At 36.4% G+C, this 23,143-nt stretch overlaps 2 protein-coding genes across 4 annotated transcripts in view; one reads left to right on the top strand and one right to left on the bottom strand.

Annotated features, from left to right (window-relative positions):
• The window catches only part of LOC106869945 (ragulator complex protein LAMTOR1), a 33,075-nt gene extending 28,964 nt beyond the window's left edge, over positions 1-4,111 (top strand). The window contains exon 7 of the mRNA XM_014915882.3: positions 3,504-4,111. Coding sequence (XP_014771368.1) covers positions 3,504-3,518 — 15 coding nt within the window. The 3' untranslated portion in view covers positions 3,519-4,111. The remainder of the gene's footprint in view (positions 1-3,503) is intronic.
• A 1,011-nt stretch (positions 4,112-5,122) lies between these two features.
• The window catches only part of LOC106869946 (vesicle-associated membrane protein 7), a 46,556-nt gene continuing 28,535 nt past the window's right edge, over positions 5,123-23,143 (bottom strand). For all 3 annotated transcript variants that reach the window (XM_014915886.3, XM_014915887.3, XM_089365514.1), the window contains exons 3-9: positions 22,774-22,831; positions 20,024-20,073; positions 16,664-16,751; positions 15,267-15,357; positions 8,222-8,289; positions 6,911-7,003; positions 5,123-5,416 (exon numbers count right to left, since the gene is read on the bottom strand). In XM_014915886.3, the coding sequence (XP_014771372.1) occupies positions 5,351-5,416; positions 6,911-7,003; positions 8,222-8,289; positions 15,267-15,357; positions 16,664-16,751; positions 20,024-20,073; positions 22,774-22,831 (514 nt within the window). In that variant the 3' untranslated portion in view covers positions 5,123-5,350. The remainder of the gene's footprint in view (positions 5,417-6,910; positions 7,004-8,221; positions 8,290-15,266; positions 15,358-16,663; positions 16,752-20,023; positions 20,074-22,773; positions 22,832-23,143) is intronic.

Below are 23,143 nucleotides of genomic sequence, written 5' to 3'. Positions count from 1 at the left end.
CAGAAATGTTAGCACGACAAAGTGCCTACCAGTATTTCTCCTATCGCTACGTTCTGAGTTCAAATTCCATCAAGGTCAACTTTGCCTTTTATCCTTTCAGAGTCAATAAATTACATACCAGTTGCATACTGGGGGTCAATCTAATCGACTGGTCCCCTCCCCAAAAATTTCAGGTCTTGTGCCTAGAGTAGAAAGGAATAAATTATGTACCAGTTGAACACTGGGATAGATGTAATCAACTAGTTCCCTCCCCCAAAATGGCTGTCTTTGTGGAAAAATTTGAAACCATGATTATTATTATTATTAGTAAGGTGGCAAGCTGGCAGAACTGTTAGCATGCTGGGCGAAATACTCAGCGGTACTTTGTCTGCCGTTATGTTCTGAGTTCAAATTCCGCCAAGGTCAACTTTGCCTTTCATTCTTTTGAGGTCGATAAATTAAGTACCAGTTATGCACTGGAGTCGATGTAATCGACTTAATCCCTTTGTCTATCCTTGTTTGTCCCCTCTATGTTTAGCCCCTTGTGGGCAATAAAGAAATAAGAACTGTTAGTATGCTGGGCAAAATGCTTAGCAGCATTTTGTTTATCTTTATGTTCTGAGTTCAAATTCCGCTGAAGTTGATTTTGCCTTTCATCCTTTTGGGGTCGATAAAATAAGTACCAGTTGAACACTGGAGTTCATGTAATCAACTTACCCCCCACTCTGAAACTGCTGGCCTTGTGCCCAAATTTGAAGCCATTAAGATGGCGAAAGCGTTGAGCTGGCAGAATCATTAGCACACCAGGCAAAATGCTTAGCGGTATTTCATCTGTCCTTACGTTCTGAGTTCAAATTCCACCAGGGTCGACTTTGCCTTTCATCCTTTCATGGTTGATGAATTAAGTATCATGGAACATTAGAGGTTGATGTAATTGACTAGTCCCCTCCCCTCCCCCTTGCGCCTTTAATAGAAAGAATTAAGGTGGTGAGCTGGCAGAATTGTTAGCACTCTGGACAATGCTTAGTGACATTTCTTTTGACTTTACATTTTGTGTTCAAATGCCACCAAGGTTTAATTTGGCTTCCATCCTTTTGAGGTCAATAAAATACCAGTTAAGCTCTGGAGTCAGTGTAATTAACTGGCCTTTCCCACCAAATTTCAGGCTTGTGCTTATAGTAGAAAAAATTACAGATACACATTGGATTGGTAGTTGATGGGGTGGGGTAAAGCATTGGACAAAATGCCTTGCGATATTTGTTACTTTACATTCTGAATTCAAGTCCTGCCGAAGTCATCTCTGTCTTTAAGTCCTTCTGGGATTGATAGAAGAGAGTACCAGTGATGTCAGCTTGACAACCTCTTCCAACCAAATTTTAAAAAAATAATATTTCTCTCACACAAAAAGAGTTATGTTCAATACAATGTTGGAACTAACAGATACAGAACACACACTTCCCAAGCCTTTCCTGATAACATCAATTTTTTTTTTTTTTTTTTGGTATTACTTTGGAGAACAGGGCAGTGTTCAAAGCCATTGCACATCCTCTCAAACATTGCCACCACAAAAATCAAATTTCTAATCTGATCAACTATTTAACAAGAAAAAGAGAGAAAGAAAATTCTATATTTGTATCAAAGAATCAAGAGAGTTACAGAAAAACGTATCTTTCTGGAAGGAAAAAGAAATTCTGTATTTTTTAACTTCTCCATCTTGATCAGTATTTTGAAGCAAGGACATTTATTTTATATCCATTTTATTTATTTCTTGCATGGGTATGACAGGTCTTCTCCAGCACTGCATCTTATTTGTTGTTGTTTTTTGTTATTTTTTTTGTGAGGTTCAGTCTTCCAAAATCAGCTTTTACAAGTTCTTCTTCTATTGCACTTCTTTGTCTAACTATCATCATTCATATGCAGCACATATCCATACCAACACAATTTACACACTGCATCTCATTCCTTTTAATGACCCAGTTTTTCCTCTCAGCTCGTTATTTCACAACCCATACTCGCATGGAAAGCGGACGTTAAACGATGATGATGATGATGATGATGATGATTACATATCCAGCAGAGCATGCTCACCTCGCCTCATTTCTTTCTAGCTGTCACATATCCCCCACACATTCAATTCCAATGTTTCATAGCCATGCAATATTGCACTTCATCCACAAGAATCACACAATCTAGTCTTCGTTTAAAGAGAAACTCTTATTCTTGCCAGCAGAAGCAATAGCTCTCTGAATTTTTTCCCCATCTTATTCCGACTACTTTGCTTATGGAACACCCATCACCAATACTTACTAGGTGACAGAAACCATCAAGTACTTCTTGGTAAACCTTTCGATGTCTTTCCCCAAATCTACAAATCCTAGGTATAGTACCTTTTCCAGTAGTTGCAAAGAATTTCTTTTATAATTACCTCTAAGAAAAGATTTCCTAGTCCTAAGATGGTTCCTAATCCTGGCACGTACCCTTCTGAATCTCTTTCCTATCAGCTGTGATGCTACTGTATATTTTTAAATTAAGAAAACTTTTTTTACCTACTGGGTTTTATGGAAGGGATAGTGCTTATAGCCTTAGCAGGTCTTCTTGAAACCAGTGAGAATGATGCTACTAATGTTCTTCTGTTTAAACTGTTGTAAGTTAATAGCTGAGAGCTGAGATTTATGGAGTGGTGAACAGGTGCAGTACAGTGGAGAGAGAAGTCAATTGAGAATGCTTGAGTGGAGGAAGTATAAAATCAGCCAACTTTAAGGAGTAAAGGCCATAAATATTAACAGGCCATTGATTTGATTCTTATTTAATTGCTTCTTTCTAGAATATTTGCTTCATTCTTGCAACAGTTATGATGTATTAACTGCACCGGTAAAATGGAATACAAGCAATTGTCATTCTGATGTTCAGTACTGTTTCCTATTTTGGCAGATATTTTTAGTATCTTTATAACAGCCAAACTGTCCTCATATCCTTCATGGCCCTTTTAACTATAACTCAACTTCAATAAGTGGAGCCTCTGCTGAATGCACTAGTCAATTTCTCCTCATGCATTCTCATTCAGCGATCTCTTGCAGTAGCACAGAAATGCTGCTGCAATGTGTTTCTTCTCAGTGGCAGCAAATGCATGGCTACAATTATAACTTATATTTAAAAAGAAAATGTTAAGTAAATTACTTGCATTGTCCACCCATATTTTTTTTAAACTCCCATAATTGTATTTAAAAAAAACCCACTCTGCAGCATAGTTACAAGCAGATATCTAAAGTGTATAATAAATAACTAGACTGAGTATAACTTTAATCAATGAGTTAATTCTCTCAGAAGACAAAAAGAAAAAAAACAATCTCCAATTATTTATATAAAATTTTACGACATTCTGATGTTAATATTATTTCAAATGCTTATCTGCCTTAAAAAAATACAATCTAAATAAGAAGTAATTGTTTAGGGACAATGTTTTAAACAATCAAATGATTATCAAAGATGATAATGATGAATGTTATTATTTTCTGTTTCATTAGGAGAAAAAAATATAGTGAAATGACTGAATCCTACTGTCTTATGAAACTTCTTTTACTGGACCCAGAAGACTGAAAAGCAAAGTCATCTTTAGTGGGATCAAGATTATTTGACTTCCTAGAAAAAGTATCGAATTTCCTTCAAACCACATCTATTTTGTGAATAAAAATGTACACAGATGGATCAAAAAAACAAAAAGAGAAGGTGGAACAAGGCACTAATCCATGAAATACCAACAGTGAAACTGGCAACTGAAACAGACAATAATGCAACCAAAAGCACCATTAAGGATATGAAGTCAGAGAACGTAGTTGAACTACCAAGTTTAATTACTAAGATGCTGAGAAATGAATAGAAATTTTTTCATCTGGTATCTGCTTCTTCAGGGTTGAATGACAGCTATGTAAAGCATGATGCCAGACTTATTGTTTTAGACATCTTCAGCAGCTTAATATATTGTATGTGATAATGGTAGGAAATCAAAAACAGCTCAAGAGAAATTAAAATAAATTAATTCATGAAGTTTTCATTTACAGATGAGAAAATTAGATCTAAATTTTGAATAATTTTGTGAGAAAGCATTTATGAAATAAACACTCTCCACACACAAGCTGCTGAGATTTTAAGACCTTGTCCATTGTCTGTCTTTACACCTTGGTAATGTAATCCAAAAGAAAAGTGCAAAAGGAATTCTTGGCAGAGTGATTGAAATTAAAAGTTTCATAACCATTGGAGACAACCATACTTTCAAGAATGGGATATGAAATTATAAATAAGCTATTGTCACCAGCTATACTCTCTCTTCAGAGTCATTGTCATCATTTTAGCATCCACTTATCCGTGCTTGAATGGGTCAGTTGAGGCTGATTTTCTAAAGCTAGAAGTCGTTTCTGTTGTCAACCCTTATTCATTTCCAAGCAAATTAATTTTCCCATGGCCTGATGTGTTTTTTCATGGAAGACTGAAAGCACAAACTTTGGTTATATGACAGTGATACATCTTTACAACCATCATGTGATGGCAAGGCAAAGGTACACACAAACACAACTGGCTTCTTCCAGTTTAATGTCTACTAAATCCACTCCCAAGGCTTTGGTTGGCCTGGGGCTATAGATGATTACAGGTACATTCACTACCATCAATTCACCATGGGGAAATTTTACTAAGAAAATATATCTATATTATCTCACCATTAATAGTTAAATAGTAAAAACTATTTTATCAAAAAAAAAAAAAGACAGTAAATTGATTGCGGTGGACTTCTCCTGTGATGAATTGATGACAGTGGACTTCCCCTGTGGTGAATTGATGACGGTGGACTTCCGCTGTGGTAAAATGATGACGGCGGACTACCCCTGTGGTGAATTGATGATAGTGGACTTCTCCTGGAATGAATTGATGACAGTGGACTTCACTGCAGTGAATTGATTATGGCGGACTTACTGTACATGGTAGAAGACACATGCCAAAGGTGCTGCACAGTGAAACTGAAATCAAGACCACATGGTTGAGAAGTAAGCTTCTTAACCACACAGCCATGTTTGCTTCTATATCATAGTCATGCTTGTTTGTATGCATTTCATAAACAAATGCACATTACATAGAAAAAGTACATGTCAAAGAAAATTCTATTCTTTATTTTGCAGTAAATTTAGTGAAAAAGATTCAAAAATATATATATGTTATCTCAAGTAGAAATTAAATGAAATTAGATACAGAGAGAAAGAGTAGGAAATACTTGTATTCTTATTTGAAAACGTCCATAGGGTAAATATATGGCTATTTGTGTCTGTGTTCCACAATAACTACAACAGGCTGTAAATGGTCATTTGGACTTTCATGTCCATTATTAGTTCCTGGTACATGGCCAATCAAGTCCACCACATGTAATCGATATTATCAGGTACAAAACAACCTGCAAATACAAATAAATAAATCAGTAAAAAGAAAGACGTTTCTTATTCATATTTTACAAAAAGGATAAGAAACGTAAAACAGTTACAAATACATCTCAGTTTTGATCTACATATTCACCTTCACACACACACACACACATATAAGATAAAACATACTTGAAAATGGATGCATGGCATTCAATCATATAATAATATACGCACATAGGCGTAGGAGTGGCTGTGTGGTAAGTAGCTTGCTTCCCAACCACATGGTTCCGGGTTCAGTCCCACTGCATGGCACCTTGGGCAAATGCCTTCTATAGCCTCGGACCGACCAAAGCCTTGTGAGTGGACTTGGTAGACGGAAACTGAAAGAAGCCTGTCGTATATATGTATGTATGTATATATATATATATATATATATATATATATGTGTGTGTGTGTGTGTGTGTGTGTATGTGTTTGTCCCCCCCAACATCGCTTGACAACCGATGCTGGTATGTTTACATCCCCGTAACTTAGCAGTTCGGCAACATGGACCGATAGAATAAGTCCTGGGGTTGATTTGCTCGACTAAAGGCGGTGCTCCAAAGTAAAAGAGTACATGCACATATATACACACACACACACATCACTATAATTCTGCCCTACTTATGCTGAATTTCCCTCCTCCTGTCCTCCGCATATGACAGTAAGTAGACAGCAGTGAACATTCATCAAACTAAACTCCTGATCTATATATACATGCATAGAAATATATATTTTTATTTTTCTCTCAGATTTAAGAACTATGTTAGTTCGTAGTTGTTTTTGTAAACAAACTTTCATGTGCTTTTACTGCAAATGGTTTTGTTAAGCAGTGTCGAGTTTTACAATTCTGTAAATAATAATAATAGTATTTTATAAGCTTGAAGCTTATAGTGACTGCACAGTGACTAAAGAAAATAGTCTAATAATAGGGCATATAAGCCCTCGACAGAAAAAAATAGGTTTTCCCATACGCGTGGGGCTCTAGAATTTTCTAGACAGTGGAGACTTTAATAATTGCTTACTTTTAGTAAAAGTTACATAGACTCCTAACTAATTATTAAGCAGTTTTCCTTACTGTAGTGTAGATACAGACAAGAAAGGTCTCTTAGTCCAACCAGGCAGGTCTTCTAATGTCAATGATAGATATAACCAGTCTATTCTGCTAATGACTGGTAACAGGAAAAAAAGCTGCTTTCAATCAGCAAGTACACTGAAGTGTAACAAACTGTTTTAACAAGACTAACACTCATCGTGTTAGTACTCCACACAATAAGAGTAGTGCCAAGTGCAGGCACCCAGTGTCTGTGATTCAGTAATCTCACTGCCACCTATGACAACTTTCTATCTCTCAGGTTCATTCTTACATAGGTCAGCCACTATTAATGTTGACACAATAAAAACTAAATCTGGTGAAATATATTTAACACATTGAATCATTCAATAACAAAAATAAAGAAAAACAAGAACGTTTTGATTTAACTTACCACAATGACAATAAATATTAAAATGCAAATCTTTACATTTTTCCGCCACAGTGATCTAGCAAGATTGACACTGGATTTCTTAAAAGATACTGACTGTTAGGAAATAAGAGAGAAAGTATATTGTAAGTACGTGTTTAGACATGTATATATATGTATATATATATTTTACGGAAATGTACTTACATAGCAAGTGACTTGGCCTGAGATGGTGTGCTGAAACAAAAACAACTGCAGTGTGGAAGATACTTGTAAGCCATTCAAGAACTCACAAAAACCATTTGTTTCACTTCAATATTTAATTTAGCATCAAGTTTTGTCAGTGAACAGGTTGCAGTTTTAAAACAATGAAAATACTTTGACACAAATAAGAATTAAATGCTGAAGTGAAACTAATTGTTCTTGTGTGTTCTTGAATGGCTTACAAATATCTTCCACACTGCAATTGTTTATATGTATTTTGACTTAAATAAAAGTGTATATATATATATATATATATATATATATATATAGATCCACTACCCCTTTTCTTCTAAACCTTCCAGGTTTGTCATTCTTGCTTTTATAGCCCCCTCTACAAAACCGTTCCATAACCACATCATCCCTGGTCTGGCTAGGACTTCACACCAACCATAGATTTGGTCTATAGCTCCCTGTAAGTTGTGCTGTAGGAACTTCCAGGTGTCTTCTATGCTATACATTTTAAACTCCTTTTCACCAGAAGCTTCAATTAGAATGTTTCTGAATTTCTCATTGTTAGCTGGGCCTTTGAGTTTCCATACCACTTTTTTTTTTCAGACTGGCTAGTTTCTTTGAGTCCTTCTACCTCTACATCTGAAGTTCTAGCCACTAACTTATGCTGGGTTGTTTACATTTTTTGCCTTGGGAAGACTATCCCTCAAAAGATTTTAACACAGTTGTATCAAACACAAAACTCAAAACCATAAGTCGTGAAGCAAACATATCTACACAGCCTTGCTTTGGTCTAAATATAAGCTAAAAAATCTAGAACAATAGTTACAAGTGAAATCAGCAGCTCAGAAAATAGCTTACATTTCTAAGGTAAACAAAAAATAATAAAAGACAAACTGTGGTTCAGAAAATAGCTTACATTTCTAATTAAAAAAAAAAAAAAAAAAAAAAATTGATAAACAAAAAAAGTGAAACAATGTAATTTCTTGTGAGATTTAGTAAGACATTATTTGCTGTTGAAAGTAACACATCAACAAGGTTAAGATTGGCTGTATTTATAACAGCTACATTTTGTTATTTTGAATGCTATGTGGTTAAAGTACAACAGATCAAACTACTTACATTTACATTTAGATTATTTGCTTTATCAACTAGAAGCTCTAGTTTCTCATTTCGGTCTGATATCTGATCTGAAAAAAAAAAAAAAGAAAGAATTAACTAAATTAATTGAAATGGCTCTAATTATATATATTAGAGTCAGCTTGATGAGATTTTACTGTTATATTGTTGTATCTACCAGGATAATAAATTTTTGGCTATTCAAAAGGGTAATTTTGATAGAAAGAAAACGGATATAGTAAACAAAATTATATCATAGTGGTACCTAATGCAATGATAATATTTTCTTTATCTTTATGACATACTTAACATATGGGTATTTTTGAAAAGCCTGAAACTACACTTTTCATCAGGGAAGAAAAAATCTCATCATAGATGCATGATATTAAAAACATAATACACTTCAGGGTGAAGCAAAACAAAATTGCCACAAAGTGATTATAAAGTGACAGATGTGCATTTTGTCATTTTTGTAGTTTGTTTTATTTAGCTCTGAAACATAGTGTTTTTTAAAACACTATATCTTTTACATGTTTCAGTCATTAGACTGCAGCCATGCTTAAAGAATTTTTAGTCTGAGGTATTGACCCCAATATTTATTTTGTTTTTTAAAGCCTAGTACCTATTCTATTGGTTTCTTTTGCCAAACGACTAAGTTATAGGGGGTGTAAACACATCAGCACCAGTTGTCAAGCAGTGCGAAGGGACAAACACTGACACAAAGACACACACACACACATAATATATGTATATATACAATAGGCTTCTTTCAGCTTCTATCAATCAAATCCACTCACAAGTCTTTGGTTGGCTTGAGGTTATTGCAGAAGACACTTGCCAAAGGTGCCACACTGGGACTGAACCCAGGATCATGCGGTTGGGAAGCAAGCTTCTTACCACAGAGCCACACATGTACCTACATCTATAAAGGGATTTTTTTGCTGGATGAAAACTGTGGCTTCTGGCCTTTCAATGTACACTAAGTATGTAATATAGGTAAAAATTATACTCTACAGTGGTTTCTATTGCATAATTTGAATTTTATTCAGCCCAAATAACTTCACTGCAAGCCAATATATTGTTTATACACTGTCTCTATATACTTCAAACTGGACAATTCAATCTTGTTTTGGAAGTGACTTAAGTTTGTGACATTGACAAGCTGCAAAAACATTGAAATACACATCTGTTGCACTTGTGGTCACCTCCAGTGTGGTTTTGTTTTGCCTAACTCTGAAGGATATGGCAAGTTTTAATGCAATGCATCTATAAAAAGAATTTTTCCTGGAAAGAAAAATGCAGCTTCAGGTTTTTCAATGATACACATATATTAACCATGTCATATAGATAAAAAAAATTTACTGTAGAGCTCCTAATGCAAAATTTGAACGATATTTTCATTTCCAACTGTTTTGTGAAGTACTATTAAGCTACAGTGTAATTAAGTGAAGGAAAAAAATGTTTGATTAATTACAATTAATTACATCCTTGATGATGAAATCATTAATGGTGATGATTATATTTTTGTCAAGAAATTCAAAGGAGACATGTATGTTTATCCCTACATACGTGTATGTATGTGTATGTGGGAGAGGGAAGACATGGGACAAAGTATAGAAGGCTGATCTCAAAATGTTGAACCTTACAAAGATGACAAAGTACCAAGATATATAATAATAATAATAATAATAATAATAATGAAATTATTGTGTACAGTGCTCAGTTGCACTACAACTCATCAAAGGTGCATGTACAGTAGATAGAATTATGTACAAAAGCCAGGAAAGTGAACAGTGTATGAGTCATGATATACATGTCTGCATGCATATGGAGGGGGTGGTTATCATGTGTAGTGTTGGTGAATTTCTGGAAGCATGGGGGTTTTAAAGGATGCAATGTCTCAGCAACTAACAACTGATTCAGGTTGTTTGTTCCATGCTTCAGCAATGCTGAGTGTGAAAAAAACATTTCCAAAAGTCATGGCAGCTGTGCTGTTTTCTGACATGCCCACATGTGTTAGACACATGTAGCTCAAAAAGGTGTTCAAGGTGGTTGTTGGCAGAATGAATAATTATTTTGTGGTTGTTTACTAAGTCAGTTGTCGGAGCTTCAGAGTATGGTAGATGCCTGATGGAGGGTGTCCGCTTGGCTGCATGTCTCTGTACAGTTTCCAGGAGGTCAATGTCCTGAGCAAGATAGGGGTTCCAAACTGATGATGCAAATTCCAAGTGTGGTCGCACAATAGCCATATACAGCCTTAAACAGATAGTTGGAAAGCAGCTGATAAAGGTCTTGCTGAGTGATACCAAGACATCCTCGGCCTGCTCGACAATTTTAGAGATGTGCTTTGTCCAGCACAAATCGCTGCTGGCGGTAATAATGCCCAGGTCACATTCACAAGAAGACTGCTTGATATTAGTGTTGTGAAGAGAGTATGTGGACATTGGGTTTTTCCTCCCAAAGTGCATGGTGGTACACTTGTCCACAGCCAGCTTGAGTTGCCAGTCCATGATCCATTGTCACATTGTGTCCAGTTCTGATTGCAGGAAAGATTTATAGTGTTCAGGATCTGTCTTTTTTTACCTCAAGGTACAGCTTGATGTCATCTGCATATTTCAACACTGTGGCATATTTCAACAATGTATGCAACAAACAATAGGGGGCCAAGAACAGATCCCTGCAGTGCACTAAATGACATCTCATAGGGTGAAGAATGCTGTCCTGGAAGTGTGACTTCTTTCCAACCAGTTAAAAAGATCATAAGTGGCACATTTCTGTACTTGACAGAATTAAGATCCTAAAACCAAGGCGCCACATAAAAAAGCATTGGTGTGGGTGGTGGTGCCATGTAAATAGCACCCAATACACTCTGTGGAGTGAATGGCATCAGGAAGGACATCCAGCCATAGAAACCAAGCCAAAAAAGACTATTGGACCTGGTGCAGTCCCTGGCCTTGCCAGTCTCTTTCAAGCCATCCAACCCATGCCAGTATGGAAAACGGATGTTAAATGCTGATTTTTTTTTTTGATCATCATCATCATCGTCATTGTTGTTGTTGTTGTTTAACATCTGCCTTCCATGCCAGCATTTTATATATATAAAATTATATGGTGAAGGCACAAGGCTCAGTGGTCAGCGTGTCAGGCTCACACTCATGAAGTAGTGAGTTCAATTCCTGAACCAGATACTTTATTTCACGTTGCTCCAGTTCACTCTGCTGTAAAAGTGAGTTGTGATGTCATTGGTGCCAAGTTGTATCAGCCTCTGCCTTTCCCTTGGATAACATCAGTAGCATGGAGAGGGTAGGCTGGTATGCATGGATGATTTCTTGTCTTCCATAAACAACCTTGCCTGGACTTGTGCCTCGGAGGGGAACTTTCTAGGTTCAGTCCCATGGTCAGTCATGACTGAAGGGTGTCTTTAATTTTTATATATATAACCTTTATATGTATATATAATAATCTTTATATATACATATATATGGTGGTCGTCTACTCCTTCTAAAGAGTTTGACCACCTCCTGTACCTACACCCTATAACCATCATAGCATTTGATGTGACTTTTTAAAGCAGACAATGTTTTGAAAAGATACCCACATAGATTGCATATACGGTTTAGACCATGAGGATCTGCAGTTCTCAACTTTGTGGATCTTAAAATATCTTTTGAAGCCTCCATTTGATTTGCAAACCTGGCATACACTGCATTGACAGGTGTGCACAGACATATAGGCAGAATAGCTGGTGGAGGTTCCTTTACCATGGGTTTGCAAATGAGATTTGAACCCAGCAAAAGAAAGTTTAACCTCCCATGCCACTTAACATTCAAAACAACAGAGACTAGTAGTCACCATGTTAATAAGTGTTGATAGTAATTTGCTGGTGAGTAAGGGGTGGGGAGTGTCTCAATATATTAATTGGTGGAAACATCTAGTCATATGTGAAAACCTCACTCCTAAACATCACCATGGAATAGTACAAACTTTCTTCAATTCAGATACAAAAAACAGGTACCAATCAATCCATCGGGCACAAGAGTTTTACAACTTCATGCCTAGTTCAAGGGTTTAGGATTGTTACCATGAACACCATGAAGGATACATAAAGAGAGATTGTACAGGAGAGAAGATGGAAGGGAACCTCAACCAGGCTCCCCACAAGTAATGGACAATGACAAAGGTACAAATTCTTTCTTTCTTTTTGGAGGGTGGGTGTAATAACAATGCAAGAGAAATGAACTAATGAAGTGAACAAGACACGAGAGTGTATGATAAAGAAATTAATCTTAGGTTAATCATGGATAACATAACTGATATTTATTGTTGCATATGCACCACAATGAGGACTGGCAGATGAACAGCAGTAAGACTTGTATGAGGTTCCTCAGTAGACTATCTTTAAACATGATAGCAGCCTCATTATTACTATACATAACGGTTGTGGATGTGGGGAATGAGTAGGATACCAAAGCTCCTGGAGGCCTGTAACACAAATGACCAAATCATTTACAACACTGATTTCAGAAAACTAACCAGGTCAACAACTAATCAAGCACAAGTCAGATAGATCCCAGGAAACAGGATAGACAGATTATTGTAAATGCTAAGTGACAGATCTGGGATGATTCAAAGTAAGGGAGACAACAAAAAACAATATTAGATGACTTGAAAAGAAGCTAAGTGTCATGTTTGGTAACATGAGAAGCTGAAAATAGGTTTGCTCATGTTCTGTAGAATGGAAACCAGAGACATGAGGCTTTCCAGATTGTAAGGTTGTGTACTACTTGAGGTAATTAAGATGTCATAATGGGAGAAATGTATAATAGTAGTACGCCTCAATGATACTCAGAACTAAATGACATGGAAATGCTTTTTATGAGAGGTTGTTGAATGACAGGAAGGCATGGGAGGGCAAGGGCCTATCCTAAGGTCCAAGAGAGAAGTTTATAGCTGTATGATGAAAGCACATATAATTAAAGATATGATGACCGGGTAAGCAGCTGGACCACCGAAGATAGTTGTAGAAAAGTTTTGACACCTTCCCAGGCGGTTAGAGAAAACGTTTCCTTTTCAGACAAATTTTTTTTTATTAAACAAGCTTGCACTTTCATCTGATGTATCCAAGCTAATAATAGAAAGTTCATACTCATTATCATCTTCTGAGCTTGACATCTGGATGTAATTTGTAAAAAAAAAAAAAAAAAAAGGAAAACAGATAAAAACCAAGAAATGACATATAAACTCGTCTGTAGCTGTTTTTGAAATTATACGTTTTGGACAAGTTTATTCACCGCACTCTGAAAAAGACAAATTGGTTGAAGACAAGTTAACTCGTCTTTGCTGGATAAGGGGTTAAAATAGATGCAGATGTCACATGAGTCACTCACATAACTTACCAACTCTTACAAAGACCAGTATAGATGTCTCTCCTGTGTACATTTGCAACTACAATTGACATGTAGCTGCTGTCTCTCTCTCTCTTTTACTTGTTTCAGTCATTTGACTGCGGCCATGCTGGAGCACCGCCTTTAGTTGAGCAAATCGACCCCAGGACTTATTCTTTAGAAGCCTAGTATTAATTCTGTCGATCTCTTTTGCCGAACCGCTAATTGACGGGGACATAAACACACCAGCATCGGTTGTGAAGCCATGTTAGGGGGACAAACACAGACACACAAACATATACACACACATACATACATATATATATATATATATATATATATATATATATATATATATATATATATATATATATATATATATATATATATACAACGGGCTTCTTTCAGTTTCTGTCTACCAAATCCATTCACAAGGCTTTGGTCAGCCCGAGACTATAGTAGAAGACACTTGCCCAAGGTGCCACACAGTGGGAATGAACCCGGAACCATGTGGTTGGTAAGCAAGCTACTTACCACACAGCCACTCCTGCGCCTATATATAGGTTGCCTGTCATGTAACTTGCAAAGATCACATTTCCTCTACGCACTCTTTACTCTTGCTTGATATAGTTTTTACAGCTGAATGCTTTTCCTATAACAACTACTTTACATCATGTACTGTACTATTCAGTTTATCAAACCATTGGTACTAGATTGTGCAGGACTAAAAAAATCCAATCTATTTTTTATTAATTAATATTTAGTCATTGGTCTCCAAGACAGGCAGGTTGTATATAGTTTACACAGCCCATATCTTATTCCAGCTATTCCTTTATTTTTAGCATGGTCATGACAGGTAGGTATCCTTTCTATCACTATCCATTCTACAGGATGAATTTGGTATTTTACTGTGTTACAAAAACAAGAGATGCTTTCTATTTAGACTTATATGTCTCAATCTATACTGTAGAGGAGATTTTTTGTCCCTATACTTTTTCTGCCAATTTAACGCTGTGCAACCAAGTAATCATCCTTAATTTGAAATCTGTAATGGTAATCGCACCGAACCTCTCCTTCTTTAAACACTAAACTCTACTTGCAAAGACCTATTGGGGCAAGTGAAATCGAAATCGTAATTGAACTATACTCGTTGACTGGCACCTGCGCCAGTGGAGCACTAACAGCACTGTCCGAGCGTGTTCATTACCAGAGCAGCTGTCTGGCTTCCGTGCTAGTGGCCTGTAAATAGCACCACTTGAGCGTAATTGTTACCAGCGTTGCATTACTGGCACGTTAGAAAATCATTCAAGCGAGGTTGTTGCCAGTGTGCTGGACTGGCTCCCATGCAGGTGGCACGTAAAAAACACCATTTTGAGCATGGCCGTTGCTAGTACCGTGTGACTGGCCCTTGTGCCGGTGGCACGTAAAAGCACCTACTACACTCTCGGAGTGGTTAGCATTAGGAATGGCATCCAGCTGTAGAAACTCTGCCAGATCAGATTGGAGCCTGGTGTAGCCATCTGGTTCACCAGACCTCAGTCAAATCATCCAACTCATGCTAACATGGAAAGCAGATGTTAAATGATGATGATGATGATGATGATGAATTCATTTTATTCAATCACTGCAAATTACTGTTTTTTACTTTTTCTCTTATTACTTACCAATATCTCTCACAATAATTTCTTTCAGTTCATCAACTTGATTTTTAACTTTTTCCAGTTTGTCTGTATTTTTCACATCCGAGTAATATCGCTAAAGAATAAACAAAATAAAATTAAATTAAAAAAGGAAATTTTCAAAAATCAATTATTTTTTAAAAGGATTTTATTCATTTATTTTCAAAGAATGAATAATAATTAATGTATGTATTTTCTGCTCAATAAACTTCTTTAATATACATTTCAATTACCAAATCTTGATTTCTGTATGGATTATTTTGAGAGTTCCTAAGAGAGATCAAAGGAATTATGGAACATCCTCCTCTATCCCCTCAGTACTATTTATACTGCCCCACCCTCTGTTCCTTGTGGGTAGGCCTCAATGCATTTCTAACAGCATCTGTTTCTCTCTTTCTCACTCTGTTTATATTTCTCTCTCTCTCTCTCTTTCACATTTCTTGTCCTACTGGGATAGCCTAGTATCTCCTGTATAATAAGACAACTATGTCTGTCTGTTATACTCTAACCTCTTGTCTGGCAGACAGCCATTTCCCTTGATTCCAGTCTCTCTCTTAGTCGAGAGGTCTCTGTGTTGCAAGTACTTGGTGATACCGCTAATGCAGGTGCCACATAAAAATGCCCAGTACCACTGTAAAATGGTTGGCATTAGGAAAGACATCTTGTGTAGAAACCATGCCAAAACTGACAGTCAGAGCCCTCTAGCTGGCAAGCCACAGGGCTTGCCAGCTCCTATCAAGCAGCCTGACCCATACCAGCATGGAAAACAGACATTAAACAATGATGATGATGATGATGATGATGGCTGTGCTTCCTTCCCTGTTTGCCATTCTCTGTACCACCTATATCTCTATATTCCCTACTTTTAACCATGTGTTGCTCACCTTGCAAATTTATCTGGTCTGCTTCCCCTATCCACCTCACATTCATATTCTTGTACCTTGAGGATATATCTTGACATCTCATCATCACCATTTCCTCCCCTTTTCCAGCTAGGGTAGCCATGTATCTCCTCTGCAACAAAACATCTGTTCTTATCCCTCTATCATACTCTTTTCTCTCAACACCTGGTATAAACCACCTCCCTCAATAAAAGGGTCTTGTCTTGCAAGTTATTTGACAACCTCACTAGTGCTGGTGATATGAAAATACACCCAGTACACTCTGTAAAATGGCTGGCATTAATAAGGGTATCCAGGCACAGAAACCATGCCAAAGCAAACATTGGAGCTCAACAGAAGCCTCTGACCTGTTGGATCCTGTCAAACCATCCAACATATGCTACAATAGAATACAGATGCTAAATGGTGATGATGAACATCAACAGAATATAAAATCCATGAAACAATATTAAACAAAAATAGAAACAGTTGTTATCATACCATTTGAAGACTCAATTCTCGAGAAAATTCACTGTTCATAGCATAGGGTAATGCAGTACGTGCTCTTTGGCCATACTGAACTTGAAATCTACAGATAGAAATAAAAATTGTATATAATATATTGTATTAGTACAGTGTTTAACAAGTACCAAGTCTACAAAATATGAACTGCAAATTTGCAATACTATACACATTTCATGAGACCAAAATTGGGAGAGATCATGGAAGATGTGTAATTAAGTATCAGCTATAAGGGAACAACAATGATAGAAGAGGCCGTGATTTGGTGCATAACATATATATAATAAAGATCTACAGAGACATCAAAATAGGCTGCATAATCCTTCAGACATTGTACCCCCTATATGGATATATGGATAAAAAAAAAACACCACAGCATGAGGACATGACCCACTGTCACAAAGGAGGTATTCATTTGGAAATGAAAACTTCTACCAAAGGAAATTGTGTAATGTACAGCCTCACAACTCTTTCTAACTGCAGCAATATATTCAGGATCATTGCCAGAATATCCCTTTTTAATATTGTGAGCTTTTTACAATAGATTACTTTTCAAACACAACAGATTTATAAGTAATATATCCATACTGATGAATACACATCTAGACACTGAACAAATTCCTTAACTCCTCTTCTTGACCTTCTTTTTTACACCACATCACACATCTTTAGTTCTAATATACAGCAAGGTAACAAAAATTCATATACCAACTATCCCAAATAGTTCCTTGAACCAAACTGCCTGAGACAACTACTGGTTTTATGATGCAGGCTTCTTGTTTGAAAGTGATCTAAATTTAAACCTTTCCTCAAAATTTTATGTAAAATGAAGTTCAAAACACCAGCTTAATGGTGATAAAATCATTTTATTAAATTCTTCATTATTTTCAAAATTAACTGGACCAAAGGCAGTGTATTTCAAAAGAAATATAATAACAAAAGGGTTTAAAAAGTACCCTCATAGACTGGCCCAAAAGGCACTCAAGCATATGATAGTATATCTCAATTTCTGAAAAGGTAGCTTATCTGAGAAAGTTTTAAATGTCATGTGCAAGATCATGCTGGAACATGTGATAAGAAATTATTGAATATTATCCTTGCTCATTCCATTTGAATTACATTTTTCTATGTATAATGACTAATATAAGGTTTGTAAGACCTAATCCACTAAAAACTTTCTGTCTTACACTACACACAAATGCCTTCTTGGACATCAGAATTGATAAAAGCAGAGGTTTTTACTCTTGCCAAATAAACTAACTCCTTCATATTATCTGGAAGGCCAGTTTATAAACACCAAATTGAAATTAACCAGCTTAAAAATAGCAAGACTTCTGACAAGACAGTTCAATGTAGCACACATTGCTAGAACATGTAGAGACCATTAATTATTCAGATATGCATCAAGATACATTCATCCACTCTTTCTTCACTTTTGAGAATTTTACTTTTGATGCCACTTTATATTCACCACTGCTTTCAGCCAAACAAGGGACCCTTTATGTGGTACTTAATAGTAATAGCTGCTACAATTTCTTTAAATAACTATCTAACAATCATCATCATCGTTTAACATCCTCCTTCCATACTGGGTTGGACAGTTTGACAGGGACTAGCCAGGGAGAAGACTACCCAAGGCTACTGTGTCAGTTTTGGCATGGTTTCTACAGCTGGATGCCCTTCCAAATGCCAACCACTTTACAGTGTGGACAGGATGCTTTTTATGTGGCACCAGCACTGGCAGGGTCACTAAGTAACTTGCAACAATCTTAAACAAAAAAGATACTGTAGTACTAAGCATACTCCAAAATTGATGGGGTGGTTACAGTTGGAATGTCTTTGATCATAGATTTGTTTGATTTAAACTGGGGTTAAACAATGAGAACAAGAAACAGACTTTGTCCAAACACAACTTTTAACACATCTACATATGCACTGGACTGAAATCTTCAAAACATTCTGAAAATGCTTTCATTATTTGACAAGCTCTAACAGTGAGTTCCATTAGCATTTAGATGTATTACAAAAGCTGACTTCTGCACTCCTTTCATCTACTAAATTTTATTCATATGACTCTGGACTATTCATGGCAACAGAAGAAAGTACTTGACCAATATGTTGTGCAATATGATTGAATAAAAATGATATGGTTTTGAAGAGAACTTTTAATAATGCAGATCAAAACCTTGTGAATGGATTCAGTGGATGGAAACTGAAAGAAGCTTCTGTGTGCGTGTGTGTGTTTGTGTGTGGTAGTGTCTCTTTGTCTTGACATTGTGTAATGAGTTGCAAAATGAGCATCATAGTTATACAAGCAGTGTCATTCATTTCCAATAAAGGGTAAAGACCCCTTCGGTCACGAATGACCATAGGATTGCACTTCGGAAGTTATCCTTCGAGGTACAAGTCCAGGCAAGGTTGTTTATGGAAGACCAGCAGTCACCCATGCATACCGGCCTCGCCTCTCCATGCCACAAATGTTATCCAAGGGAAAGGCAAAGGGTCCAATACAGCTTGGTACCAGTGACATTGAAACTCATTTCTACAGCTAAGTGAACTGGAGCAACATGAAATAAAGTGTCTTGTTCAAGAACACAACACACAGCCTGGTCCAGGAATCCAACTCACAACCTCATGATGGTAAGTTCGAAGCTCTAACCACTGAGCCATGAGCCTTCACACCATTTCCAATATTCTGCAAAAAAATATGTCTGAGCCAACTCTCACTTGGAAACAAGTGAGAGTTGGTGACAGGAAGGGTAACCAGCCACATAAAATCTGCCTCAATAAACAGTGTCCAATTGATGTAAACATGGAAAAGTGAACATTAAAATGATGATGACCGGTGCCTTACTAACCATGAAATATGACACACATAAACAAGGAATTTTGTCAGTGAACAGGTCACGGTCTCAAAGCAACAGAAATATTTTGGCAAATCAAATTTAAATGTTGAAGTGAATCTAACGGATTTTATGTGTTTCTTAAATGGCTTATAAACACATTCCATGCTGCAATTATTTTCGTTCCAGCACACAATCTCAGATCAGTTACTTGCTATGCAAGTACATCTCCGTAATATACAAATAAAATTTGAAAACTTATTAGATAAGATTATTAACCTTTGAACTGATATCATGACAAACTGCATGCTGAAGATGTGTTGAAGAAAAGAACAAATCAAATCTTATTTACAAATGATTTTGTTCTAAAACAAATTCTGTCAGTATGTTTTTGGGGGTTTTTTTTTCAATCCTTCGAGATTAATATGATGGATGTGATTATTGCATTTAAAAAGAACTGTTTTTTTTTTTAAAAAAAAAAAAGGTTAATTCTTACTTCTTTTTTATATCATTGAGAAACATAAAGGCTTTTGCTCTCTCAAAAACCTGAAAACAAATAAAAAAGATACAAATCTTAATGAAACAAAGTCAACAATAAAAAGAAATTGTTCATAAAATGAAAAAAGATCAAAAGATGAACACTATTAACATGGTTGCCCCTTAAATGGTGATGGTGGTGATGATGGGTGGTGGTAATGATAGGTAATGGTGATGATGCTGGTAGTGGTGACGGTAGATGGTGGTGATGACGGATAGTGGTGGATAGAGAGTGATGGCGGATGAAGAGTGATAGCAGATGATCGTGGTGATGATGATGGTGGTGAGGTGATGTTAGTGGTGGGGTGATGATGGTGGTGGTGGCAGTAGAGGTGATACTACTGATATAAATGACTAAATGCTTTTGCATTGAGGACTGGTGCAACCGGATGGCTACACCAGGCTCCAATCTAATTTGGCATCCAGCTGTAGAAACTCTGCCAAATTAGATTGGAGCCTGGTGTAGCCATCCGGTTGCACCAGTCCTCAGTCAAATCGTCCAACCCATGCTAGCATGGAAAGCGGACGTTAAACGATGATGATGATGATGGCAGAGAAGATCATCTGATGTGAGGTGACAGACAATCTCTTTAGCTCTATATCACACACAACAGTTTTGAAATCCTAGGATCTTTGCAACCCAAACATGAAAAAATGAAAATGCTCATCATACATCACGCAAATATACACAAAATATATCAGAAGTGTAGTAGACCCCTTAATTATATAGTAGATGCAGAGGTGCAGAAAAAGGCAGCTGAAGTTTCTACAACACCAGATATCAGAGTAGTAGACCCATAGAGGCCAGAGGTACTGAAAAATTTTTTGGTGTCCCTATGCATATGTAATGCAAAATATACATAATAATGAGTCACATAATAATAATTTTTACTTCTCAAAATTAAGCAAAACTAACAGTAAGATGGAAAATAATGTTTAGTTTTGTATGCTTCCATTTTATTTATATATGAAAAGTACTTGATGAGATTTTCACTCTGACATCATGAACACTTTGGCAATAATGGGTGGTGGTGATGATGGTGGTGGTGGTGGTGGTGGTAGTGATGGTGGTGGTGGTAGTGATGATGGTGGATAGAGGGTGATGGAAGATGAAAGGTGATGCCAAATGGTCGTGGTGGTGATGATGGTGGTGGGGTGATGAAAGCCTTGTGAATGGATTTGGTAGATGGAAACTGAAAGAAGCTTCTATGTGTGTGTGTGTGTTAGTGTCTCTTTGTCTTGACATTGTGTAATAAGTCGCAAAATGAGTGTCACAGTTATACAAGAAGTGTCATTCATTTCCAATATTCTGCAAAAAATAAGCCTGAGCTTATGTGTATATATATCTAATATCCATTTTCCTTACTGGCATGGGTTGACAGGAGCTGGTAAGGTTGGGGACCACACCAGGCTCCAATCATATAACCATTTACCATTTCTGTGATGCCCACCTTTACTTTGATGACCTAAGAACGTGCTTATTTTGCTTAATGGTTAATCCAGTGCTGAGTAGACTGAAAAAGGGGGCTGAAATTTGCATGTCTTTATAAACTGCACACTAATATATGTAACAAGTGGATGATATAAACAATAATGAGGCCTGAAACAAATATCCAACACAGTTTACTATAAAACATTCATTCAGGACATGTGTCTGAAACATAGTTAATAATAAATTTACAGCCTTTTTATGTAAAGAAGAAGCCAGTAAAATGTAAGACATCGGAAGCTTTTGATAACAGTAAATAAGACAATTCTGATAGTGTGGGGCTGTGATGAGAAGAGATAGTAAATGCTGGATAGAAATGTAGCTGATGATGTTAAATGATAGTTTAAACAATGAAATCAAGAAGGAAAAAAATAATAATCAGCAGTATCATTTAATGTCCATTTTCCATGCTGGCATACGTTGACAGGAGATGATAAGGTTGGGGACCACACCAGGCTCCATTATCTGTTCAGGTATGGTTTCTAGGGCTGGATACCTTTCCTAACACCAACCACTTTACTGAGTGTAATGAAATGAAATAGCTGGCCAATGCCAGTGTTATGTAACTGGTACCAATGCCAGTGGCACATAAAAAGCACTCATGACATTCTTGGAGTGGTCGGTGTTAGGAAAGAGGTTTTTTTTTGTGTGTGTGTGTTTTTTATAAAAAAAAGACTCTAAAGAAAATCAGTGCGCCATAGTAGACAACAGTGGTTGGTGTTAGGAAAGGCATCCAGTCATAGAAAACATACCAAATCAGACTGGAACTTGGTGCAGCTCTCCAGCTTATTAACTGCAGTCAAACCATCTAACCCATGCCAGTATGGAAAGCAGAAACTAAATGATGATAAAATAAAGTGGTAATTGTATGAATACGGAATTACAAATTTTCCATGGCTGTGATCAAGTATAGGTATCTGGAATTTGGGATTTAGGTCATGTTTGTGAGATAAATCAGATCAGATATCAATGGTTTCTAGGTAAATATGATTTCTAACATGCCACTATGCCTGATGATAACAAAGACAGTTGATAACTACGTGTAAACACATAGCAGTATAGAGATATCTTTGTGTTGGTATGCAGTAAAACTGCAAGCAAACTTGCAGTAGTGTCAGAAAGCATTTTTAAATGTGCTGAAGAAGTTTATGCAAAATGTATAGAAAAAAAACAAACAAATATAATTACATAATGAAATATTTTCTACAAATTTTACTTACATCATCTGTAATACAAAGATATATAATGTGGTCTTCTGATATGTAGTGGAAGAGATAGCTGAAAAAAGGAAAAGAAAACGAAAAACAAGCTTTAACATCAATGAAAGTAGTTAAAACAAAATGAAATTCAAACTGTTCCTTAGAATGCACACTTAAAGAATGGTCAGGGGATGTCTAAGATAAATTCTATCTCTCACTAATGATCAAAACAGAAAAGAACAAGCCATATCAGATATTTAGAAAGATTATCAATTTATTGTTTGGACTTTCGAAATAATTTCAAATGAAGCCCCTGAGAAATAAATATTTTCAATACCAGAGTGAAATACAAATGCCTATCGCTTGTCTTTAAGCTGGATATTTCAGAGTT

This window comes from Octopus bimaculoides, chromosome Z (assembly GCF_046866305.1).
Source record: "Octopus bimaculoides isolate indiv1 chromosome Z, ASM4686630v1, whole genome shotgun sequence".
NCBI classification, from domain to species: Eukaryota; Metazoa; Mollusca; class Cephalopoda; order Octopoda; family Octopodidae; genus Octopus; species Octopus bimaculoides.
The sequence above is the reverse complement of the archived record's forward strand: the minus strand, read 5'-3'. Positions and strand labels throughout refer to the sequence as shown.